General features: G+C 42.0%; 1 protein-coding gene across 1 annotated transcript; it reads right to left on the reverse strand.

Moving 5' to 3' along the window:
• Positions 1-85: 85 nt before the first annotated feature.
• On the reverse strand, positions 86-27986 carry fam98a (family with sequence similarity 98 member A). Its single transcript, XM_080200733.1, has 8 exons — positions 27629-27986; positions 23102-23250; positions 21776-21910; positions 18680-18861; positions 10533-10613; positions 7574-7690; positions 4447-4614; positions 86-1953 (listed from the first exon to the last, which is right to left on the reverse strand). The coding sequence occupies exons 1-8, from the start codon at positions 27664-27666 to the stop codon at positions 1159-1161; spliced, it is 1665 nt and encodes a 554-aa protein (XP_080056859.1). The 5' UTR covers positions 27667-27986; the 3' UTR covers positions 86-1158.

Consider the following 27986-nt stretch of genomic DNA (forward strand, 5'->3'; position numbering starts at 1 on the left):
CAACAGACACATATCAACTAATATGTCTGCTTAAACCGAAGCGAGATTAGCATTGAAATCACAACACAAGAATGTGTATGTAGGGTAACTTGTTTCACATTCATTTTTATTTCCAGCTCTTTGACCAGGGGTTAATATTCAGCCACTGCCTCAGTTTCCAAATGACGAAGTGTGTGCCATGTATGATCTGGTTCACGCCATTACTTCAATGGGAACGAAAACAATTGAGTGTTTTACAAACAGCCAGCCATTCTTGGCCAATGTTCTCGCTTGTCTGTACAATTATAGGCATTGCGCATCGTAATTTAAGGCTGAGCCTACACATTAGCCCTTTCTGTGCTGAATATCCTTTGCAGCTTTCAAATTACACACATTTGCAGGAGGGATGACATACAGTAAACTTCTCAGAAACATTATAAGTTAGAAATACGCAAAAAACCATGGGTGCCACCCCAACCACAAATTCTCAATTCAGTGTCTGGCTTACGTACACATACATACACACACACACACACACACACTTTCTTTTAAATAAATGGTGTTGAAATCCTCTTTCGATAATCAAAGAATTCCTCTCATCACCCAAGATAACAAAAAAAACCCAACAATTCCCAACAATGGAACAGCAGACAGATATCGCTCATCTCACACACGATCAGTCACGCTGCTTGCGAAGTTTACAGTCATGTGCAATTATGAGCCAGCAGGAAGTTACCATGCGGCTTAATGTCTGAACAGAAGAGAAACATTAGCTCTGCAAATGTTTTTGTTGAAAGCGCCGGGTAACTGAAAGGGGTCTCCAGGCTCACTTTGGGCTTAAATGCTAGGTCTGTAGTGCACTTTCAACGAACTAAAGTGTTTTTTTTAAAATCCCACCAGTGGCAGTAACACATGCAGAAAAGCAGAACTCTTGACTTTTTTTTGCTGCGCTTCAAGTAGTTTTAAGCTTAAAACCCATTTTGTGAAGAGTGGGGATAGGAGGTAAAGAGAGGATTACAAGCCTTCACTCCCGCTTCCCATTGTTTTGCAAACAATCTGCAACACTGCTGATTCAATACAAGGTATTGGATTTTAGTGGCATTCAATAGTTGGTAACTATTATATGGCTGAGTCGGTGACTCTTGTAGGAAGAAGCCAATATTCAAGACTATTAAACTATTAGCTGGAATACTGCCTACCTTGATAGAAACCAGAGGCACCATACTGCTGGCCACCTTGCTGGAAATATTGCTCAAACTGTCCTCCCTGGTTGTAGTTTAGTCCACCTCTGTTGACCCATCCACCACCCTGTCCCCCACGCCCTCCACGACCCCCACGACCACGACCTCCTCGACCTGCACCTCGTCCTCCACCCTGATCATGGCCGCCATCCTGAAATCTGTTGTCCTGATGTCCTTGGTAACCACCTCCTTGATAGCCACCCCCTTGATAGCTGCCACCACCTCCATGGTAGCTACCTCCTTGATAACTGCCAGCACTACTTTGGTAGCCACCACCATGGTAACCACCACCATGATAACCACCATGCCCCCCTTGATAGCTAGAATCCTGATGACCGCCACTTCCATCTGACCATCCGCTTTGAACTTTTCCTCTGCCTCCTCCACGTCCTCCTTGTTCTGTCCTATCATATCCACCACGGCCCCCACCTCGCCCACCTTGGTCATATCCACCTCTTCCTCCACCTCCATAAGAGCCTTGGTCATATCCGCCTCTTCCGCCACCTCCGTAAGAGCCTTGGTCATATCCACCCCTTCCACCACCTCCGTAAGAGACTTGGTCATATCCGCCTCTTCCGCCACCTCCGTAAGAGCCTTGATCATATCCGCCTCTTCCTCGTCCACCGCTGGACTGGACATTGTCTGGTCTCTTCTGCCAAGGTGGCATCTCTGGTGGAGGAGCCTCGATCTCATTTGGCCGGCCACCTCTATCTGGCACTCTTCCCATAAGTACCTGCAAAAGGATCAAACCAAGGAACAGAGGTTATTGGAGATTTGACAAGTTTCTGAATGATATTAGTCCTGGTCAATCACAATTTCGGATGCTTTAATGTAAAGTGCTTAATATAAACAGCTCATTTTTCCAGCACACACAATTGATATTCAAATAGACAAGATAACTCAGAACAATGTAATACCACAATACTGCTATTTGGCCCAAGTGCCTAAGCCAGTTAGTTGTCATATTTGTCCCATTCCCCTGCAAATTTCTCCCTTGCAATTATTTATCTAATTGCGTTTTGAAAGCTGTTATTCATGCTGCTAATACCATTCTTTCAGGCAATGCATTTGCTGTCACAGCTAATCTACCACTTTCATAGACTGACATACATGCATGCCCAAGCATTTTCCTACATTCCTTTTAAAAACTGTACCATTGACTTATAAATATTACTTTTAATTTGTCTTCAATGAATCAATGTACATTCTCTGCATTAAATTTCATCTCCACATATTTATCCATTTCAATCTGCCTATGCCCTGCTGATATCTCTTACTATTCTATTCATTGTTTACTAGAGTTCTGTTTTTTAAAAAAGTTTATTTATTATTGTCACAAGTAGGCTTACATTAACACTGCAATGAAGTTACTGTGAAAATTCTCTAGCTGCCACACTCTGGCGCCTGTTCGGGTTACACCGAGTTTAACATGGCCAATGCATCTAACCAGCACGCCTTTCAAACTGTGTGAAGAAACTGGAACACCCGGAGGAAATCCACACAGACATAGAGAGAACATGCAGACTCCACACAGATAGTGACCCAAGCTGGGAATCGAACCTGGGTTCCTGGTGCTGTGAGGCAGCAGTGTAACCACTGTGGGTTTTGCATCCTCTGCAGACTTTGAAGTTCAAGTCATTAACATATATCAAAGAGAGCAACGAAAGTAGGGAGGTCTTGCTGCAGCTGTATAGGGCATTGGTGAGGCCGCAGCTGGAGTACTGTGTGCAGTTTTGGGCGCCGCACCTGCGCAAAGATATTTTGGCCTTGGAGGGAGTGCAGAGGAGGTTTACTAGGCTGATACCGGAGTTGAGGGGGTTGAGCTATGAGGAGAGGCTGAATAAACTAGGCTTGTACTCGTTAGAGTTTAGAAGAATGAGGGGAGATCTCATTGAGACATATAAGATGATGAATGGGATGGATAGGATAGAGGTGGAGAGACTCTTCCCGCTCAAAAAAGACACTAGGACTAGGGGGCACAGCCTCAAGATAAAGGGGGGGGCGGTTTAGAACGGAGTTGAGGAGGAACTTCTTCACTCAAAGGGTGGTGAATCTCTGGAATTCTCTGCCCGTTGAAGTGGTGGAGGCTGCCTCGCTAAATATTTTTAAGACGCGGGTTGATGGGTTTTTGATAAGAGAGGGGATTAAGGGTTATGGGGAGAGGGCGGGAAGGTGGAACTGAGCCGCGACAGATCAGCCATGATCATATTGAATGGCGGGACAGGCTCGAAGGGCTAGATGGCCTACTCCTGCTCCTATTTCCTATTCCTATTTCCAACACTGACCACTGAGGCACACCATTGCACTGTGTCCTATGGCCCACATTATATATCCAAGCAGCCACTGCCCTATTAATCCTACAGGCTTCAATTGTGCTGTTACAAGTTACTTTATTGAATGATTTTTGAAACTCCATATACACATTAGTTTCATTGCCTCATTAATTGTCCCCTTTACAAAGGACTCAAGTTAGTCCAACATGATTTGCCTTTAAACAAATCTATGCCAGCTTTCATTTAACTTGTATTACATTAAGAAATAAATAGGAGGTATAATATTTCAATTAAGGAATGCGAACAAGAGAGAAAGCCGCAGGTAATGTTTTATTATGCTCTAATATCATTTTAGAGAAAAACAATTTGCACACAAGTTGTTACTTTTTGCTCTTCTGATACAGTTACCGATTGTATTTATTCACTGCAAGAACATTGTTAGACATTGTAAAATCATAGTCACATAGGGTGAATTTTGAAAAGCACAAAATATTATTTAAAAGAGAAAGGAATTCTCCTAAAGTCTGGGCCAACATTCCTCCCTTAAATTGAAAGGATTAGAAAAACAAAGCAGATCAGATAGACCAGGCTATTTATCTCAACTACTGCTTGTGGGGGGTATCAGGGGGTTGCCACACTTGCCTGAGTAAGTGTCTGCACAGTAATTCACATCGGGAAGTGCTCAGGGACATTTCCGTGAGTTGTTAAATAAATACAAACTCAGGGAGACGCTCGAACACTAAATACTGCGCTATTTACCTACCTGAAAGTTAAACAATTGAATCTGGAGCTCAGATTGATAACTGCATCCATGGTTAGGAGGCAGCAACACAATTAACATTTCAGTTCCACTGGGGACATGACTCACCTTTGTTATGGGGCGCATTTGGTATTCATGATATTAAGCAAGATTCCAGTTTTGCCACTAGTGACAAATTCGAACTTTATCTTACCTTATTAACAGCACATGCAGTCTTCTCCCGGATCGATCCGCTGCTGGTTCGCATTATCTTGGACAGGTCCTCCCGAGCAGCTAGCAGGTGTGCAACACAAATGGTGCTTCTTGAATTCAGAGCTGCACGTTTGGGCTGGTAAACTTTGGCCAATTTTTCAGTTTGGCTCTGTACAAAATGCAACATATGGAAACCAAATCAGTATCAAAATGCAAAAATGGCTGGATCACAATTTGGAAATATACATACTTAGAAATCAATTCCTTAAATATTCAACTGGCAATGTCATTTCTTAGCACAATGTATCTTCAATATGCTGCACCACAAACGGGTAACTATCAGGCCTATGCACACAAGTCACAATCTATAATTAGTTCCTGCATCAATCACACCATGCATTAAGATAACAATCTCTTCATGATAGGGAGGAAGAGGGGGAAATTACAGTGACATTCTTTGAGCAGTTAGAGTGAAAAAAATTGGACCATGAAAAGATACAAGGGTTGGGTTTTTCAAAGCAATGCCAGTTTAAGAGAACAAGTCAAATTTAAGAAAGGCCATTATTAGAAAAAATGCTGCTGCAATTGCATTAGTGTAATGGATGGAAATGTAATCAAGTTGTTTTAAAAAATAAATCAAATGACTCGCAAAGCTAGCAGTCGTAATGCTTTCAAGATGTCAACATTACTGCTGCTGAATATTCTTTCCCCTTTCAGGCTTAAAGGCAGAATTAACTCAAAGTAGTAAGGTGACATTTTCCTTTCCAGTTGTCATATAGTTAAGTGGGGTGAGTTTGAGCTACTGAGAGTCTGTTCCTGTTAGCAGGTTACTTGCAATCTGGAGATACTAACGCCAGCTACCTCCATCAGAAGGTGACATTTCTAATTTACCAATTCAATTTCATCAACGTATGCCAGAAGTAGGAACATTTGAACATAAGAACATAAGAAATAGGAGCAGGAATAGGCCATCTAGCCCTTTGAGCCTGCCCCGCCATTCAATAAGATCATGGCTGATCTGTCGTGTCTCAGTTCCACATTCCCGCCCTCTCCCCATAACCCTTAATCCCCTCGCTTATCAAAAACCCATCAACCCGCGTCTTAAAAATATTTAGCGAGGCAGCCTCCACCACCTCAATGGGCAGAGAATTCCAGAGATTCACCACCCTTTGAGTGAAGAAGTTCCTCCTCAACTCCGTTCTAAACCACCCCCCACTTTATCTTGAGGCTGTGCCCCCTAGTCCTACTGTCCTTTCTGAGCGGGAAGAACCTCTCCACCTCTATCCTATCCATCCCATTCATCATCTTATATGTCTCAATGAGATCTCCCCTCACTCTTCTAAACTCTAACGAGTACAAGCCTAGTTTATTCAGCCTCTCCTCATAGCTCAACCCCCTCAACTCCGGTATCAGCCTAGTAAACCTCCTCTGCACTCTCTCCAAGGCCAAAATATCCTTGCGTATGTACGGCGCCCAAAACTGCACACAGTACTCCAGCTGCGGCCTCACCAATGCCCTATACAGCCGCAGCAAGACCTCCCTACTTTTATATTCCATCCCCCTCGCTATGAAGGCCAGCATCCCATTAGCCTTCCTGACCACCTGCTGCACCTGCAGGCTGGGTTTTGCGACTCATGCACAAGGACCCTGAGGTCTCTCTGCACCGTTGCCTGCTGCAGTTTTTCACCACGTAAGTAATAGTCCTTCCTACCAAAGTGGACCACCTCGCACTTGCCAACATTAAATTCCATTTGCCATTTCCTGGCCCATTCACCCAGCCTATCTAGATCCTTCTGCAGACTCTCCACACCCTCCGCACAATTTGCCGTTCCACCAATCTTGGTGTCATCAGCAAATTTCAACACCATACACTCGGTTCCCTCCTCCAGATCATCTATATAAATGGTAAATAGCTGAGGCCCCAGCACCGACCCCTGGGGCAATCCACTAGTCACCAACCGCCAATCCGAATAGCACCCATTAACCCCCACTCTCTGCCTCCTATTTGATAACCAATCCTCTATCCACGCTAACACCCTACCCCCAACTCCATGCCCCCTTACCTTCTGCAATAACCTCTTGTGAGGTACCTTGTCAAACGCCTTCTGAAAATCAAGAAAGACCACATCCACCAGCTCTCCTCCATCCACCGCCCTAGACACATCCTCATAGAACTCCAATAAATTTGTCAGACATGACTTCCCCTTAACGAAACCGTGCTGCGTCTGCTCTATCAAGCAATTCCCCTCAAGATGCCTCGCTATTTCCTCCTTGATTCTCAAATATTTGCATTCTCAAATATTGATTTTCCTGCTCTTTACATGCGTGGACAGTCCATGCAAAATTTCTTATTTACCACTATTACACTTCTAACAAATACCAATCTTTCCCCCCATCTTCTCTCTACCGGTGCACAATAGAGAGCATCTTGTCAAACTGCATTAAAGTGTGATACGGCAGTGACTCCATTTCTGACTGGAAAGCTCTGCAGCAAGTAGTCAAAACTGCCCAAAACATTATCAGCACCCAGTTACCAGCCATCAAGGACATTTATCAAAAACGCCGTCTGCGGAGCTCTCTGTATTACTAGAAATCCCAGCCACAGGCTGTTTGCCCCCCTGGAAGGTGCTACAGATGAACTCGAGCCCGTATGACCAGGTTCAGGAGCAGCTTCTTCCCTAAAGCCGTTATCCAGCTGAACTCGGTCCTTTAACATATCCCCAGCCAATGGGCATCGTGCAGTGTGCATGTATACACTTAATGACGATCAGTACTATTTTATAATGACAACTTGCATTGGCCTTTTTTTTGGATCTTGGGAGCTGCAAGCTTGCTTTTTGTTGTATTTGTGCACTATATTATGACAATAAACAATTGAACAAGTTTCTTCTTTTAAGAATTAAAGCAATCGATAGTGTCCAGGATCAGTCAAAATTGTGTAAAAGTTCCCCATAGTGCTAGATGAACAGATTGCTCTCCTGCAGTGAAGTTTCTCACCTTATACATTGTAATTTGGAGAAGGGTGGTTTTCTTGTGAAATTACAATCTTCTTGAGAAGTTATTTTCTTAGCAAGAGTCACTTAATTTAGAATAAAAAGGGAAACAGGATTATTCTGTAAATCCAATACCTTAGCTCGGTCAGACCAGCCAAACGACTGAATGGTTACATCCATTCGCTTCAGTAACATCTTGCGTCGAATTTCATATTCGTTAACCAGGACTTGATTGATGGCTTCTAATTTTTCCTGTAAATAAACAGAAGGCAGATTGTTTCCTTCAAAATACCACAACAGCTATAAAGAGAAAGATTTGGAGCCACTGAAACACTTGCTTTGCAAATAATTTTGGAAATCCAACTGGCTTCACTCAGTCAAATAAAATTGACAGTTTTGTACATAAAGACTCCTCATCATCGTTCCAGCACCAAAAGTACATGATAAAAAGACAAGCAGGGGCGGCATGGTGGTTAGTACTGCTGCCTCACAGCTTCAGGAACCCGGGTTTGATTTCTGGCTTGGGTCACTGTCTGTGTAGAGTTTGCACGTTCTCCCTGTGTCTGCATGGGTTTTCTCCGCGTGCTCCAGTTTCTTCCCACAGTCCAAAGACGTGCGGATTGGGTGGAATGGCTGTGTTAAATTGTCCCTTAGTGACAAGACGACTGGCTGGGATTGTGGTTGGTGCAGACTCGAGGGACCGAATGGCCTCCTTCTACTCTGTAGGATTTTATGATTACGCACCAGATGATAGTGAAATAGATTGGTTGGTCAAAGGTGTATTCTGCCTACGCCACCAGAGGTTTAATGACACTCGTTTGTACACCTGAAAGGGTGGGGTTTAATATTTCTTTCAAAAAACTGATGGGTATTGAGTGTTAAATTATTCTGCACCAGATTGTCCTTCTGTAGCTAATGTGACAACTTTTCCCTTCAGCCTCCATCACCAAATAAATTTGCAATTAACCAGCAAGTGGATAGACATATCAGCATGGGACAGCTATGAACAAGAAGCCAGCCATCACCGTTGCCTTGGCAAAGCAGCCAGCATAATTAAGGACCTGACGCACCCTGATCATTCTCTCTTCCACCTTCTTCTGTCGGGAATAAGATACAAAAGTCTGAGGACACATACCGACCAACTCAAGACTAGCTTCTTTCCTGCTGCTATCAGACTTTTGAATGGACCTACTTGCATTAAGTTGATCTTTCTCTACACCCTAGCTGTGACTGTAACATTACATTCTGTACTCTCTCACTTCCTTCTCCATGAATGGTCCGTTTTGTCTGTATAGCACACAAGAAACAATACTTTTCACTATGTTACTACATGTGACAATAATAAATCAAATCAAAACCTGCTACCTTCCCACAACAAGTTAGATCACAGTTCAAAATGGTCAGTGGACTGAACTATTATTATTCTCATGATGTGGAGATGCCAGCATTGGACCGGTGTGGGCACAATAAGAAGTCCAATAAGGTGGTTTATTTGGGATCAGGAGCTTGCAGAGTGCTGCTTCTTCATCAGGTGAGTGCCTATCACTCACCTAATGATGGAACAGCGCTCTGAAAACTCGTAATTCCAAATAAACCTGTTGGATTTTAACCTGGTATTGAGAAACTTCTTACTATAATTCTCATGTAAAAGGACAAGAACTCCCAATGCCATATTTGGTTTTAAAATACGTACACCATATTAGGGAAAAATCAAACACGTGCCCATTTTAGGCCTCAAGTATTATGACGCAGCGATAACTGGCTGCAGTGCCAAGTTTTAGAATCAGTTCATAGAACCAATTATAGGACATGCTGCTGACCCATACCCGATAGTGATCGAGTTCAGTTTGCCCAAACCCACAATACACCGGATTCCTGCAACTAGCAGGAAAGCAGTGTGGCTAGGATTTGAATCTAAGTTGCAAGAAGACAGAAGGACATGCTAATCCATTATGTAACATGGCTCCCAGTTGGAATGTCTAGTTGCAGTGTTCAACTGTCTAATTATTTTGTTGCCTCTTCAGGGCTGGATTTGGATTAAATCGGATGGGATTTTATGGCGGTGCTCATCCTGAAACCATAAAAATTCCACTTGTTGTCAACAGACCTTTCCACAGAGCACCCCTTGCCCGCTCTGATTCCCGTGGCGGGCGAGGTGGTAATACTCTTCACCAAAAGATATTCTTTCTGTGCACTTACCAATTTTAAAAAGAGACCATCAATATTCAGTTCAGAAAAGCAGTCAATGAATCATACAACCTTACAGCACAGAAAGAGCCTATTTGATCTACTATCCTCGTGCCTGCTCTTTGAAAAGAGCCATTCAATTTATCCCCACACTCCAGTTTCTTATCCATAAACTGACAAATTAGTCTTATTGAGGTACACGTTCAATTCCCTTAGGAAGTTCCTCTGGCCTCTGATTACACCACTACTTTGGATAGAGTGCTCCAGATCTCAATAACAAAATCTCTTCCCATCAATCCCCCGAGACCGTTTTAAATCTATAACTTCTCCTCACTGCCCACTTGCAAAAAAATGATTCTTCCTACTTGCTCTATTAAAAAAACTATAAATTGTTTTACTAGTTCCCCACTTGGTTTTCCAAGAAGATATATTCCAACTTATCCAAATTCTCAACCTGACAGAAGTTCCTTAGCCCTTGTGTCATCTTAGCAAACCTCTTCTGTACCTCTGCCGAATCTTGACATCCTTACTGAAGTCAGGTGCCTGAAGTTGTACACATTGCTATTGCTGAGGCCTAACCAGAAATTTGTAAAGATTTAGCAAAACATCCCTGCTTTTGTCTTCAATGTTCTGATTTACAGAGGTGTATTCCACGTAGCTTTCTTAATCAGTTGATAAGGATGCCACATTATGATTTGAAAGTATTTTCAAGTAAGACGGCCGAAAACAGAATTCAGCATCAGAAAGTGGTCTACTAGTTTCTTTGGAAGTCGAAATAATGGTATTGCCCACCATAGTGGTTAAATAATATCTATGTAAAACTGCTTAAGAACAAAAGGATCATTGAAAATGGTCACAATTCATTTCCATGTGTACCTCACAAATAGTTAATGATTTCATTACTCACCCAATGAAGTGGCCCAAGTGCTTTCTTCATCAGAGGTTTTCCGACGTGATTTCGGGGCACTTTGGACAGGGATTCTTTAAGCTAAGGAAGAAAAATATATATAAACAAAATCAAAAGGTGGAGGGAAAAGACAATTGGGCACTCTGTTCACTGAGATGAAGGGTTCAAATAATAATAATAATAATAATAATAATAATAATAATAATAATAATAATAATAAAACATTATGTTAAAAGAGGTGGTTTGCACATGTAGATTCAAACAAATAGCTTTATTATAGATCTTGTCTATACAGAGTATGATAAAGTATAATGACATCACCATCATTAGCTCTTAAAGCAACTATTTAAATTTATAATAAGATCCCTCCCCTTTTACTTCTCTTGTCATGAAAGCAAATTACTATGTCGTTGTACATAGGATCAATAATACTCTAGATACATTACTATGCATCATTAATTAACATATACAGTCAATCAGGACGGTGTCTCTTTCTCTTTGGTTGTATGGGACAGCCTGGAATCTGGCTGCCTTTGACTCTAGAGGTATGATTTGGAACTTCAGTAGACATTTTGTTACTTGGATCTAATTTGACATCGCTCATGCAGTAGAGTAGCTAAGACACAATAATCAGGCAACTCAGATTCAAAGTCTTCCGTAGTATTCACAACATTAGAGACTAAAGGAGTTGGTGCTTCTGGAGATGGTTTGGAAAAATCATTTCAAGATGACAATAATTGGTCAGCATGGCGTTGTCAAACTAGCTCATCTTTGATTTAAATCATAAGAAACTGGGCCTGTTTTTGCTACAACTATGGCTGGTACCCATTTCTCACTTGTGGCATAATTATGGTCTAATACTCAATCCCCTTGTTGAATGAGCCTTGGTTTACCCTCACTTCTCATTTAGCAACGCAAGTGAACTTTGGGTAGTTGCATGAGTAGTGTTTCTAGAAGATGCCAAAAAGCTGGTCACATGATGTGATAACAAACCCTGATCTTTTGAAGCCTTTAACAAATATTTCAAGGATCGTAGAATCTTTCAACTAATTCATTGGTTGATGGGTGATAAAGTGTGGATTTCATATGCAGAATACCATTTACATTGAGATAATCAAAATGAACTGTGAACCAATATCACCAATTTCAGTTTACCAAATCTTGATTTTCAATGGTTTTAGTTGTAGCAGATATCACAACTTCTGTGCCTCAATTATGATTAAGAATATGTAACTATCAAAAGGACCAGCAAAATCTACATATAATTGTTGCCATGGCATTTTATGCCTGCTCAAGGGTTTGAAGGAGACTACGGTGGCGTATTTCTTATTCATACACAAGACTGACACTATCTCACCTTTTCTTTAACCTGGACATCCATACCTGGCCACCAAAAATAACTATGTGCTAATTCCTTCATCCAGACAACCACCAGGATGTCCTTCATATAGTTGTCCAAGAACACTTCCATGCAGACTAGGAGGAATAATCATTTGAATTCCCCACATCCACTTTGGAGGGTCAACTCAAGCTTTCTTGATACATGATTTCAAATCAGGATGCAGACAATACATTCCAGCAATCACCCATTTCAATACCCTATCCACTACCTTCCCCATCATGGGATAATTTCTGGCATGCCTCTGAACTTGAGAAACTGTCTCAAGCAAATGATCTCCTAGAGAAAAATAAAGAATATTAACAAAACTGGTTGGTGGTAACTGCTCAATAGGTAAGGTTGGAGCAAGTGTGATATTGCATCAGCATGATGCTATGATTGATGATATAAAATATCGTATGAGTGTGCAGGTAAGATCAGTGACAGTCTTTGCAATCGACTAGCAGCTAATGATGGTATGCCTTTATATTTAATATTTTTGGGCCAATGATCAATAATGTAAAATGATCATGTAATGTTGAAATCTTTGCATGCCAAAAATTCTACTTAACATTTAAGGCAACCCTGTAATTGGAATATCTGGATAACATTGTACATCAGAAAGACCTCGTAAAACATGATCCACTGATCTTTGGAATACAGCTGGTTGCAGGCGTTATTCCAAAAGGCAATCTTTTACAAAAAAAAGACCTCTGAGTAACAATGATTGTGATTCAACAGTTACATTTGTCTGTAAATATGCTTGTGCATGATCAATCTTGCTGAATTTCTGCCCAGCTGATAACTCAGCGAACAAATCTTCCATTAAAGGAAGAGGATATTGGTCAGCACCCAACATTTAGTGCATGGTTGTTTCAAAAATCACCAAGAAGTGAACCACCTGGTTTTGTGACGACGGGGGCAGACTTATCGCTCATTGCAAACGGCTCTAACACGCTCGTGTTAACAAGTCATACTAATTCTTCTCCAACCCTGGATTGAATTTCATATGGCATGAGACTTTTAGTTGACTATTGGGCTTTATCTTGAGTTCCACTTGAATCCCTTCATTGAGTCAACTGTCTCTTCAAATACTCTTCTATTGATCCAGAAGATGCTGCAGGTCTGTTTTGACATCAGCCAATCCTTTAATAGCATTCCTATTAAGCATTAAATTCTCCAATCATCATCTTCCAAATAAAGCTGGAAAATTACCAGAGGCAACTCTGCTTTTATCTACTCAACTCTATGTTGACCATAATGTAACCCTTTTAATGGCACAATCTCTTCCATGCATGTCCTTAAAATCACATCAGCTGGCTTAAAGGAAAATGCTTAAGCTTCTGTTGCAATGTAGTCTCAGGAATTAAAGATACAGCAGTATTAACCAGTATGGGCGGCACAGTGGTTAGCATTGCTGCCTCATAGCACCAGGGACCGGGTTCGATTCCCAGATTGGGTCACTGTCTGTGTGGAGTTTGCACATTCTGCGAGTCTGTGAGGGTTTCCTCCAGGTGCTCCAGTTTCCTCTCAGTCTGAAAAATGTGCTAGGTAGGTGCATTTACCTGAACAGGAGCTACAGTATGGTGACTAGAGAAATTTCACAGCAACTATATTGCAGTGTTAATGTAGGCCTTACTTGTAACTAATAAGTAAACTTTAAACTCCATCCTAATAGATTGTCCACTTAACTTCAGAATCACCCGGAATCTATATGGTCTACCTTGTATGCATAAAATGTTCAGTTGAAGCTCTTCATCATATTGCGAGACAGTCATAATTCTTGCATGTTGTAAATTCTTTTTGTAGAATGCAACATGTTTTTTTTCTTGAAGGTACCCAGATTCTTCTTCAGAATATTCTTCTCAAGGAAAGCTGGTCTCACCCAACAAGCTTCTGCAACTTGACCTATTTTGCTACAATATTTGCATTGACTATCATGGCTCCAACACTCACTTGGTGAATGGCTGAATTTGGCACATCCGTGATATTTTTATTGCTCTTTTGACTTCTTATGAGCAGTTCCCAACTTGTGGGTCTTCATTCCTGCATCAATTGTAAAGCCAGGTCCATCAACACTGCAATTTCTACTGCTGACCTTAAAAGTCAAAGCACGCTCAGTCAACCATCTTCTTTGGATAGCCTTGTTTTGGAGACTTGGTCCGTCCAACAAAGCCAGGGCCAAAAATTACAAATGATTTGATAAAGATCCTTAAAAAGAGCACGACTCTTCAAAGCCGCTGATCATCCCAGAATGTTTCAGGTTCCACCAAAGGAATCAAGTGGAAGGTTTCACAGGAAAAATCTTTGTATTAATAACGGAACCAATTTAACCTTTAACTGGGTATTAACACACATTGGGGAGAAGCCAATCTAATGGCTGGCCATCATTATTATTTAACTAATCTTCAAATTATTTCTACTGTATTATTTCGAATGTTTGTTCCATCATTGTTGCAATTGGTCTGGACATCTGGTGAAATGTCTTTTATTCAAATACCATGTAACATTATATGATCACATGATACAAGATTACACAGAGAACGAATATAGTTGTGCGCTGTGTTCTTACACATGTTCATTACTTCCTACAAATTTAACATTTATTCTTTTCATACTTAACGTGCCACACTCTCGACTATCCCTCCTCAACATATTGTGATCAGCAAATAGTGGATGAGTGTTCTGTGGCTTTGCACGCTTCTATCGTAATGCCCAAATCTTGTAAAACACCACTTTGTCAAACATTTGTGTTAGGCTCTCGAGTACATTTATTTGTCACATATCTGTTGCTTGCCTCAAATTTCTAACATTAGTGGTATGCCCACATACATTTTTGATATCCCAGACTAGTTTACAGTCTCAATGGTGCCATGAACAGCAGCCTAGCTGTCCTCGAGAAGGGAGGGATGGGCTTCTTCAGCTATTGCAGACCATAGGCAACAGTGCTCCCAGGAGAACTCCAGAATTTTGACCCCACAACGCTGAATGAATGGCACCGTATGCCAAAGTCAGGATACTAGGGGGCACAGCCTCAAGATAAAAGGGGGGCGGTTTAGAACAGAGTTGAGGAGGAACTTCTTCACTCAAAGGGTGGTGAATCTCTGGAATTCTCTGCCCGTTGAAGTGGTGGAGGCTGCCTCGCTAAATATTTTTAAGACGCGGGTTGATGGGTTTTTGATAAGAGAGGGGATTAAGGGTTATGGGGAGAGGGCGGGAAAGTGGAACTGAGCAGCGACAGACCAGCCATGATCTTGTTGAATGGCGGGGCAGGCTCGAGGGGCTAGATGGCCTACTCCTGCTCCTATTTCTTATGTTCTTATGAACAGACTTGGGAGGTAATGCTCCTGTGCACCTGCTGCCTTTTCCCTTCTCTGTGGCAGAGATTATGGATTGGGCACTAGAAGCCAGGGGAGATGCTGCAGTGCATCCTATAATAGGACACAGTTTAGCCATGGTGTGCCAGATGTGAAGCAAGGGATACTGCAAGGTTAAGTGGTGTTAATCAAGTGGGCTGCTTTGCCTTGGATGTGGTTAAACTTCTTTGACTTTTACTGCAACCACTTAAGCAAATGGAGAACACTCCCACACCATACTCCAGCCCTGTAGGAAATGGAGAGGTCAGAGGAGACAGGTGACGCATTTACGACAGGATTTCCAGCCTTTTACCTGTTTTAGTAGCAACAGCATTAATATGGGAGGCCCAGTTGAATTTCTGGTCCCTAGCAATCCCATGGATGTTGATTGTGGGGAACTAGATGATAATATGATAGGGAGATGGTGCTCTCTTGTTGGAGGTATTTTTAGATTTTGTAATAGCATAATTAAATTTACTCAAAGGTTCGGGAAGGCGGCTGATGATGGCTGAAGTTAAACCACAATTTAGGCACCCGAGAATCCAGTTCTCCCTTTCTTTTTGGCTACAGAAACGAGGAGTATGTAAAATCAGTTGTTTCCAAATGATTAACACTGACAAGGCCTCGTTATTCAATGTGTAGCAGCTGTTTTAATTTTGCAATAACAGTGCAGGGTACGCTCCCAAATGTCCGCATGTTAAATTCTTCCAAAGTGGTTTGTGCAAAGAGTTTTATTCGGTTGTATTCACTTTTAAAGGTTTAAACTCATCCAAATACTCCTGGCCATCATTCCAGAAATACCTTGTTCTCAGCATAAGAACATAAGAAATAGGAGCAGGAGTAGGCCATCTAGCCCTTCGAGCCTGCCCCGCCATTCAATAAGATCATGGCTGATCTGTCGTGGCTCAGTTCCACTTTCCCGCCCTCTCCCCATAACCCTTAATCCCCTCTCTTATCAAGAACCCATCAACCCGCTTCTTAAAAATATTTAGCGAGGCAGCCTCCACCACTTCAACGGGCAGAGAATTCCAGAGATTCACCACCCTTTGAGCATCTGAAGCAAGAGGCTACAGTTGCAGGTTTTTGAATGAGGATTTATTTGGCTGGTTGTACTGCAGAAAGACCACAAAGGTCAACATATTTTTACATGACTATGTGAAAATTCAGACTGTGCAGAATGAAACATTTTTACCCAAGTGAACAAACTATGAAGGTAGATCTCCTAGCCTTCCCTCTACACATGGAGTGTGCTGTCCCTCAAGTCCTTGAATTTCCTGTACCTGGTTCACAACTCTATTAGAGCCATAAAGTAGGTCCTGTTTCTGTCCATTGAGATTGGTGTCAATAAGAATCCATTACTCTAATAGAGGTGGAGCAAGTAGTTCCTTCAGTTTCCTACCCAATATTTCTCCTTCAACTCAACTATTCAAAAATTCAACACACTATCAACGGTGGAACGTGTGGACAGTAAATATATTTCAAAATAATTGTAACTGCGACTTTTCTAAGTAACAATTATAAAGTGCTTATATGAATGCAACTGGCCTTCAAGCCTCCTAGTAAGGCCAATCTACTCAAACAGGGGAAGAGAGATCTTAATGACAATCAATACAAAATATATTTCTTCAAAAGGTGCTCTCAGATGCTGGGTTGCTTCATAACATCAGAATTTTTGTTGTTTATTGTTTAGTCTTTTCAACTCTTTCAGGAACTATCCTTTATGGAAATCTGGTTCCAAATTCCTCCAGCTACTGCTGAAACCCCATTGTTCAATTCAAATGCTCTTCCTCGAGTGGAAGCAGGGTTTTTAGCTCACTCTGGAATACAAATCTTGCATGCAACAGTAGCCATCACAATGTGAGTGCATAACCTGGAAGAACATACTGGCAAGGCTGCACTTATTACCAAATTGCAGATGTTCCAAGGTGGTGATGGCAGGTTACAGTCACACTGTTTATGGTTCTTCCACAATGGCATTAAGTGGGGAATTCCAAGATAGTGAGCCGGCAATGATAAAAGATCAATACATGCCAAAGCCAGGATGGCATAGGACTTGAAGATGATAATGTTTTCCATACTACAGCTACTCATGCTCTCTTTGCTGGTAGACATCATAAAGCTGGGAAGTGCTGCTGAAAGAAGTTTGATGACGTGCCATAGTGCACGTTGTATAAAGAATATTCTGTATTCCAGTAGAGAGAGGTTGAATGTCGAGTGAAATGGCAAGGGCAGGGCACAAATCAAGCAAATTTCTCTGCCCTGATGGGTGTTGATGCCAAGAGTTCACCCCTCTTTGCCCGTGGTCAGTATTCCATCGTACTGCTGACCTTTGCCGCGTAAACTGTGGAGAGGCATTGTGAGATTAGGTAGCAATCCAATCAGAACAGTACTATCTGGGTCCTGCTGCAGAACGGCATTGGTTGCTTCATCAGAATAGAGCTCGAAGTCAAATCATCAGTAATGAGCTCCAAGAAAGGCTACTGATAAAGCAGCTGAAGATGGCTGGACTGGGGATTAAATCAGAGTGAAAGGTTCCATTAACGGGACTTGAATTCTGCAGTTCGAGAGATGGGAGGATGGAGGTTGATGTTTCCACATTGGTACTTTGTGCGTCATATCCACTTAAAGTTCCAGGGCTCACCATGGGCTAACCAGGTACTAACTTCAATTAAATAGCAGCCGACAATGCAACAAATCTTTTCTGTTGGGACACATTCACACAAATGCTCAGCACTTCAGTATTTCTAGCCTAAAGCGAAGTTTAATCAACGCCTTTTGTACCTGAAAATTCAAGTTTTAATTTATTCTCATTTGTTGACTGGAAAGTCTTCCACACACAAATGAGCACTACGACGGAGAAGTTAAATACTTACTTGTGTGGCGGACACCTGAGAATAAGGTACAATAGGGCTAAACACTGCCAATCTATTGGATGCTGGAAATGCAGTTTTCCAATTTCAATAGGTAGCTTGATCTCTGTGGTTTTTAAGATCATTTGAAATGCTCAAGTAAATGCCTCTTTGCACTTGCCTCTTCTGAAATAAACAAACCATTCTGAGATGCAATTGTGGATGTCCCTCAATCCTGATTCACTATAAAATGTAGTAATGAAATTGCCCCCTTACACGTGGAAGATAGAAACTTCAATTAAGATGCAACTCTTGTTGGAATTGACAGCAGTAGTTAAAACTTCAAACAGTTGTTCAGTTTCCAAGTCAAAAGACACAATCAAAAGAAACTTCTACACAACTGATGTGTACTCTTTGGCTTCTTTTTAAAATTTATGTAGTTCCTGAAGCGGAAACTCGCAATGGATTTTTTTAAAAGTAATTATTCATATCAGACCAGTTTGACTGAGTGATTCAAGTTTTAAATGCTGCACATTAGGATAATTTTGTTGTGTGCGCGTGTACCTTTTTCTCAATCCCACTGAAGAACTGGAACATGGTGATGTTATCTGGGGGCTTGGACATACCCAGGGTAATGCATATGGATTTCAGCTCCACGAAGGACTGGCTGGTTTTGTCAGTTTGCTTCTTTGGTGGGCTATTCACGCCAAGCATCCGTGAAGATTCAAGCTCAGAAATCAGGTAAGCTACAGGAACAAAAAAAAAATCAGAGAATGTAAGCACAAGAGATATATGAATGACAAGAGATATGTAAATGACAAAATTGTTTGTCCATCCCTCCACCCAATTTGTTTTCTTGCCCAAAGCACTGGTATAGTTCTATGGGTATCAAGTGGTCTCCTTTCATACATGAACCTATAAAGCAACCGTCAACAGGCTGCTTGACATTGAAAAGAAAGGTGCACACCTGGCTGCTGACATGCCTTTTCTCCATCTCTGGAACACAGATGCCAGGATCAAACAAGGGACCAAACCCAATGATTGGAATACCTCAGTGTTGTACCCCACCAGACAGCCAAGTGAATCATGTGGGAACAGCATTAAGCCACCTCAGGAGAAGGTTTGAAGAATCTGAATAATTTCTCATTTCAAAAAGATAAAGACAGGGTTTTTCAACTATATGTCCAACCATTTTCTATTATTCAAGAGCTGCCATCTGGCTGACTTAGAACTTTGGCATCAACATGGCTTTGCAAAAAAAACTGATACACATTAAATCTGATGCTTTTGCACAATTTTCAATTCATTACTTCAAACTGCCACCATCAAAGCTAGATTTGTAACCAGTAGCCATAAAGCGCCTCAGGAAACACAGGCTCTGGAGATTCTATTTTTATATCAGAACTGAAACAGTATGATCATACAGTACATTCCCAATATGAAAAGGGAAACTCCAGAGACTCAGCTGTAATCGAGTTATCCATCCCAGATTAAATGCATTTTGCTTATCAACCAGCCTTACTCTGGAGTGGTGACAAGGAAGGTAAACAGTGATGCATGCTGCACTGAGGTCACTAATCTCCACATCAGCAAAGCTCTTTCATGACCTCAAGTGCCAGCAGCGATAGAGCTAGATTTTCCATCTGCAGACTAGAAATGGACAAAGATCAAAATTCTGTCCCCAGAAGAGTGTAAACACAAAATCTACACTTGTATTTCCGCTGAGTCACAACTTCTAGCGAAGAAATCACAATTATTGTAAACTGATATCTTTTACAACAAACTTATTATGTTACTGGAGGTATGGTAAGGTACTGGCTATGTTACCCAGCTAGTATTCTAAAAATGAGTTAAAATTCCACCATTTGAGAATTTAAATTAGGATCTTAAAACCTGGAAACAAAAAAATGGGAGAAATGACACCTCTTTGATCGAGCCTTTTGGGCAACTGCCCTAATATCTCCTCAGTTGGTGCATTGTCAAATTTTGCTTGATAATGCTCCTGTGAAGCAGCTTGGGACATGATACCACATTAAAGATGCTAGATAAAAAGCTGTGATTTGTATCTAGACTTATCCTAAGAAGGTACTGGAGGTTCTCAGACTTCTGGAAATGCAGCCCAGTACATTACTGTGCTGTCTGGAGAGTAGGGGAAATCACAGAATCACTATAGTGTAGAATGAGGCCATTTGGATCATTGAGTCTGCACCAACCACAATCCCACCCATTCCTGTAACCCCTCACATTTAGCCTACTAATCTCCGATACTAGGGTTAATTAATCATGGCCAATTAACCTACCCTGCACATCCTTGGACTGTGAGAGGAAATCAAAGTACCCAGAGGAAACCCACAGACACGGGAGAACGTGCAAACTCCACACAGACAATTACCCAAAACCAGAATTGAACCTGGGTCCCTCGTGTGTGAGGCAGCATTGTTAATCACTGTGCCATGTGTGTATTTAGAGAGAGTGGATCTGTCATTGCTTGCTTGTTTTTTTAAAATCCACAAATGCTCGTCAATGATTGGTTTACTTGACTGGTTTAAATTAAATAATGTCAGCAGTCATTTGCAGCCATGGTCCTCATTTGGAATGAAGGCAGATGTGGAGTGCCATACAAGAGTCATCATGAATCCTCAGGTATATCCAGGAGAAAAAATATTTGCATTAAGCATCAGAAAATTGAATCTCAGTAGCAGAGAAACCATGCCTGAGCAACAATTAGCCAGTCTGCAGTAGAGGTCAGTCTTGTAATCAACTGGAATAGATAAATTAGACTAACCCACCCTCCCAATGCTGGAAAGATATAATTTCTTTGGTTTACACCTAGACAATCTGATCTAAGAGGCAAAACAGACGCTTTTCATTCTTCAGTAATTGTCTTCTATCGATATGACAAAGAAGATAGCAAAATACTGAGACAATATTTAAAAATTGGAATTGGACAGGAATGGTGACTATCTGAAAATAAAGGCTGCCATTCTATCCAAATTGGCTGATCATTAGCCATCAGTAAGGCACCTACTGTAAAATCCAAAGCAAGAATATACAACTCACACCCTATTTGATCTAAGCATCTGTATCAGTGTTTCTTTTACAAACATAACGTGCACAAAGCAATAAGCGTACAAGTTTTTGCAGTGGATTTTAATATATTCAAGCTTCTGCATACAGCTCCAGGCACTTATTCCATAATTTCTTCTGAATATGGTAATCATTAAAAGTCAACTAGTGCGAACTGGAGTCACATGATGACTAAAGGCAAGTTCCCTTCCCTGAAGGGCATTAGGGATCCAACTGAGCGCATATGGCAATCTGCAGCTTCCACACAGTCAGAGTTATGGCATAAAAGGTAGCCTTTTGGCTCACTGAATCTATGCCAGGTTTTTCTAGAGTTGCATTGCTGTTTAATTCAGGGCCAGCCACCAAAGATTTAATCAAGTCAACTTCCTGACTTGTGATGGCAGGCACCTGAAGTTGTAAGGTCTGAGTTGCCAGTGGATAACCACTACACTGGCATACCTATGTACCTGCGCGCACACAGGTTTTGAGACAGAAGGCATCTCTAACGCTGAATACCATTGGGCATTACAACTGTGATTAAGTTTCAAGTCTAATCATTAATCAGGAAATGATTCAAATTCTCCTGCAACTTACTGAGCAGCAAAAGGCAATTATTTTTGTTGAGAAGGCGTTTAGTGACATCTCCAGTGGTTAGAACAGAATAGGGGCAATCCATCTCAGCCAGCAAACCGCTCATCTCCAGCTGAAACTCTTCAGCTTCTGTGGGGCCTATATAAAGCAAGTTTAAACAAAATTAAGGAAGTATCACAGGATCTAAAATCTTACGTTCAGACATTAGAGATTACTGAGATATACTTGCATATGAATAGAAAATATTTTATCCAACTAAGCCGTCAGAGGATACAAGCATGACTAACAGTTTTACAGTAAGTCAAAGCTTTATGGATGCAATGTCTCCGATTATGGGACAGCATAGATTCAACTCCACGTTGTTTTTCTGGCATCTTCTATTATTTTTCTTTTGTGGGATGCAGACATTGCTGGCAAAGCCAGCATTTGTTGTCGACCTAATTGTTCTTGAACTGAGTGGCTTGTTCAGCCCAAGAGTCAACCAAATTGCTATGAGCCTGGAGTCACATGTAGGCCAGACCAATTAAGGACAAAGATATCCTTCCCTAAAAAGCACAAGTAAATCAGTTGGATGTTTATGACAATCAATTACAATCTCAAAATCACTATTATGGAAATGAGATTTATAATTCTAAATTTATTAATTGAATGCAAATTTCATCAGCTACAATGATGGGATTTAACAGATGTCTCCAGGGCACTGGCCTGGGTTTCTCGACTGCTACATTCTTAGAATCCCTATATATAGGGTAGAAAGAGGCCTTTCAGCCCATTGAACCGTAGAACCCTACAGTGCAGAAACTGGCTCTTCAGCCCATTGCGTCTGCACTGACCACAATCCCATCCAGGCCCTATCCCCATATCCCTACAAATTTACCCGCTAATCCCTCTAACCATCACATCCCAGGACACTAACGGGCAATTTTAGCATGGCCAATCCACCCAACCCGTACATCTCTGGACTGTGGGAGGAAACCCACGCAGTCATCCGAGGCTGGAATTGAACCCGTGACAGTGTGAGGCAACAGTGCTAACCACTGTGCTGTGTTAAAATTAGTCTAGTGACATCACTATGCCAACATCTCCCCCTTATCTATATCATCATCCTCAATAATGCAAATTCACTTATTACATACAAGGTTTTAAACTCAAAATACTTACTAATACTTTAAGACTGCTCTGATTTGGAAACTTGAACTGAATAGATAGTACTTCAAACCAACAGCTCAAAATACCAGAATAAATATTGCAATTGTGATGATTGAAATTACACTTGGATTCAAATCTTTATCAACTTGGGTAATGCAACTGGACATTAAACATACTTACTAGTTGTTGCATTGACATTTTCCACCAGTTTGTAGAAAGCCTTCAGTTCCGTTACAAGCCAGGCACATAGTTTAGTATATTCTGGAGAAGCTGCCCCATCACCCACTGCCAACTCTAGAGCACCATCGTCGAGTAGAGGACCCTTGTATCTGCAAAATAAATGAGATTCTGTGAACATTGCAGAAAGTCTATGAATCCCACTGTTGGATCTTCATTTCCATATACAAAAGCAGTCTCAAGTTCCATAAGGTACCAAAACTTCTGGTTTTTGAATTGAAATTTCATGTTACACTTGCCAACAGAAATAATTAGCTCAAAATGTTTCAACTCTAACTGTCAATTAAAGTTGAGAATTTATTAATTGACTGCATTCTGACAGAATCATGTCTCAAATAGGAGATAATCTTGTTTTTTTTTTAAATGGCATATTAAAGACTGGTGGTTGCTTTCATAACAGTTCTTTTGACTCCGACAGGAGTAACAATAGACAACATTATCCAGAAATACTGCTCGCCCTTTAAGGGTGAGATGACCATGTTCATCATCTGGGCTGTTTGGTAGGGTTCCAGAGGTTACGCAGCCAGCTGGTGCAAATAGGGCAGGATAGCACAAATGCTTTCTAGCTCGATTTTCTCTCCTTGCGTTTCCCCTCTGCCTCGGACATGCTATAAAAGGAGTTTGCCGCTGTACTCCTGGGGGAACTTCTCGCTAAACAATATGGTTCAGATATTTGAGCACCTCTGGTATTTTGTCCTGCCACCTGATCTTCAGAAGCTTCCGAAGACAACTGATGTGAAAACGGCTAAGCTTCTTGACATGAAACTAAAACACAGTCCATTGTGTACAGCAGAGTAGGCAGGACTATGCTCTGTAGATTTACTTCCCTTGCTTCCCTCTTCAGCATGTTTTTCGCTGCCATGCTCTCTGATGCCTTCCATGATGGCAAATCTAACACTGAAATCAGACATTGTGCAGATGATCTAAACCCTGACCAAGATTTCCAAGGAGATGCTTTGTAAAGTATTTGTTAGTGCCTGTGTGCTGGGCTGCTGGGTTAGAACTGGACATGCAGTGTAACAAGGACTTATTATTCGCAAATGCATGTGACAAATTCAGCTTTGCAATTAGCATGAAGAAAATGGAAATAATGTACCAGAACATTCAGGAAAGCCCCATCTCGAGCCCAAGGTTTTAACCCTGACCAGAACCTGTCGGTAGTGGATATGTTCAGTTATCTCAGCAGCACACTCTTGAGTTGACTAAATTGACAAGATGCATGCAAGATTCGAGAAATAACAATTTGTTTCAGGGGAGATAAGTCTGTGACATTCTGACACCGTTGAAATATTAAGAGTGAACCTGCAGACTGAGGGTGGACATTCTGAATGGCTTCTTCTTGTGGCCAGTTATCAATGTGAAACTTGTTGAAATGAAGAGACCCCGAGTCACACCTCCCCGTATTCCTATATGCTCCAGAGACTTGGACAACCCTACAAAGCATTGGAGAAGGTACCAATGCCATCACAAGATCCTCCAAATATATGACATGAAAGGCCATCCAACAGCACTGCCCTCTCCTCCAAGGAAACATACCCATCATTGAGTGCTAATCACTCAAAACCAGCTCTGCTGGACAGGGCATGTAGTTCATATGCCTGACACCAGACTCCCAAAGCAACAGCTCTACAGGGAACTCAGCTGCGGCAGACTACTTAGAAAAACAATAGAAACTGCTCAAGTGATGGCCTCAAAGCATCCCTGGAGGTCAAAAACATCTTCACAACTTTTGGGAGTTACCAGCTTGTGATCAAGTTCCTTTGGGAAAGTCTCAAACACAGAGACTTTGTCAGAAACACGGAAGATAAAGTCAAGGTGTAGAGAGTGCACAGACCTCCCAACAGCTCATCTACTGGTCCCTCGAAGCACCATCTGCCCCACCTGCTGCAATCTGTACTTCGCACATCAGGCTTATCACCCATCTCAGAACCAAACAGGAGTGGAAGCAAGTCATCCTTGGTTCCAAGGAACTCCCTTAGATGATTCACATCTTGCTCATTCAAGTGGTGCAAGTTCATTAAACTAATCTAGTTTGCAAAACTACTGAGAAGAGAGATATGAATTTTCCCAATCAGTCAATTTCCCTTTTTGACAACCTGGTTCTTTACCGAGGTGGCATGTCAAGCATTCTTGTCATGTTTCAGCAAAGGCATGATTCAAAATGTGCTGGAATGGACTTCCAAAAATTCAGAGCCCAACAGCACGTCAAAATATTATATCCCCAGTATCTCAATGTGCATAGTTAAACTACTGGCAAGTAAATTTCAAATGGTTAATTTAAGCCAGAATGCTGTAGACTGACAATGTGATATTTTCCTTCTTGCAAAGTGGACTCCACACTCCTGATAAAAGCCCCCACTTCTGCTGGACACTCCATGTCTGAACCACCTACTGCACAAAAAGTACTCTCTTACTGCCTTCCTTTGTCCTTTTGATCTTAAATGTTTGCCTTGAATTACTGTAGATTGTTCCCCCCCCCCCCCATTTACCTCATTAAAATTTCCCCATTTTAATCTTCTCTACTGTAACCTAATTTATCCACTCTCTCTTTACACCCAAATCCTTACACCCTTGATATTGTACTAGTACATTTCTCTGGACGTTTTCCAGGATCTTGATGTCGTTCTTAAAGGAGGGCACCAAAATTTGTCACAATCATCTAACAATGTTTAACCAATGATTTGGAGAGACTTGGCATTACCTCTCTGCTTCATGCCCCTATTTAGAAAACCATTTCAAAAAGATATCTGCCAAGTTGGCCCCATGCGCCAGATGATTGGCTTATATAAATTCTCTGCTCTTTCTGAACAATATTTACTATCCCACAGGTGTTTGCATGCAATATTAGATGAAGGCTGGCGCTGTAATCTGCTTTTGGACATTTTGATTTGACGTATTGTCACATGTATTGGGATAAAGTGAAAAGTATTGTTCTTGCATGCAATACTGACAAAACATACTGCTCAGAGTACATAGGGGAGAAGGAGAGGGTGCAGAATATAGTATGATAAAAGCAGAATACTGTGGATGCTGGAATCTGAAACAAAAACAGAAAATGCTGGAAAATCTCAGCAGCTCTGACAGCATCTGTGAGGTGAGAATAGAGACTTGTTGAGTTTGAATGACCCATCAGTGTTCCATTTGTGTTATTCAGGAAAATGAGGAATTTGGACATCTTGTTGAAGTTGTACAAGACATTGGTAAGCCCACACTTGGGGTACTGCGTACAGTTCTGGTCACTACTATAGAAAGGATATTATTAAACTGGAAAGAGTGCAGAAAAGATTTACTAGGATGCTACCAGAACGTGATGGTTTGAGTTATAAGGACAGACTGGTTAGACTGGGAATTTTTTTCTCTGGAGTGTAGGAGGCTTTGGATGATCTTATAGAGGTCTTTAAGATAACAAGGGGCATAGATTAGCTAGATAGACAATATTTTTACCCAAAGATAGGGGAGTCTAAAACCAGAGGGAAAGGTTTAAAGTGAGAGGGGAGATACACAAAAGGGTCCAGAGAGGCAATTTTTTCAGAGGGTGGTGAGTGTCTGGAACAAGCTATCAGAGATAGTATTAGAGGAGGGTAGAATTTGATTTGATTTATTGTCACATGTATTAACATACAATGAAAAGCATTGTTTCTTGCACACTATACAGACAAAACATACCATTTATAGAGAAGGAAATAACAGAGTGCAGAATGTAGTGTTACAATCACAGCTAGGGTGTAACAAAAGATCAACTTAATGCGAGCTAAGTCCATTCAAAGTCTGACAGCAGCAGGGAAGGAGCTATTCTCCAGTCATTGGCATGTGACCTTAGACTTTTGTATCTTTTTCCTGAAGGAAGGTGGAAGAGAGAATGTCCGGGGTGCATTGGGTCTTTAATTGTCTTTTAAAACGTATTTAGATAGTTACATGGGTAAGATGGATATAGTGAGACATGGGCCAAATGCAGACTAGCTTAGGGGTTAAAAAAAGGGGCAGCAGTGACAAGTTGGGCTGAAGGGCCTGTTTCCACACTATAAGCCTCTATGACTATGTGGGGGTATAATCTCTTCATACTGACTTGGGTTACGGCGAGTGTGACCTTCTGTAATAGGGTCAGTTACCTGGCAGTGCCCAGCCCTCTGGAATGTTGCCCAGTGAGTGGGGTTGGCAAACGAGGAGTTACAGACAGTGCAAAAGGTGAAATAAAATGGAGTGGAGGGTTGCTGAAGGAGGAGAGGGGAGGGGAAAATGCCCTTTGACAGGGGAACATGTGGAGAGGGAAAGGGAGGCCTGTGGGTGCAGGCCTAGGTCAGCAGGTTATTTATAACCAGCACATGGGTCACTCTGTGCTGGGGGGAGCGAGCGAGAGAGACAGACAGAGAGAGCAGCACCACCACCCCGCCGGGTTAATCCACAGTCTGTGTGCGGGGTCCAATCCAGCCGGGGAACTCTCCAGAAGGATGAGCGTGGGCCAACACCTACCCCAGGTCCTCCAGCGAGTCCAGGATGTCGTTCTCCATGGCGCGGCCCAGGTTTGGATGCGGCTGCCGGACGACCTGGCCGGGCCTGGCCTCCCTCTCCCTCGGGCAGTGAGCGGCCTTCTCCTCACTCCCCCTCCCTCACCACCGCACTCACTTTATAGGCCGGGTGCCTCCCGACCCGGCAGCGGAGCACCACCCTCCCCCCGGGCTGCTCCCTCTTCAGCAGAGGCCTGCTCTGAACGGCCTCACGCAGCCTGGCCTCTGCCCCTTCCCCGGGCCACAGCCAGCGCCGAACCTCCCCCTCTCCTCAACCGGCCGCCTCTCCGCGGCTTCTGCCCGGTTGGCATGTCCGGGTCCTC

This window comes from Carcharhinus amblyrhynchos, chromosome 12 (genome assembly GCF_965287045.1).
Source record: "Carcharhinus amblyrhynchos chromosome 12, sCarAmb.v2.hapA, whole genome shotgun sequence".
Taxonomy (NCBI): domain Eukaryota; kingdom Metazoa; phylum Chordata; class Chondrichthyes; order Carcharhiniformes; family Carcharhinidae; genus Carcharhinus; species Carcharhinus amblyrhynchos.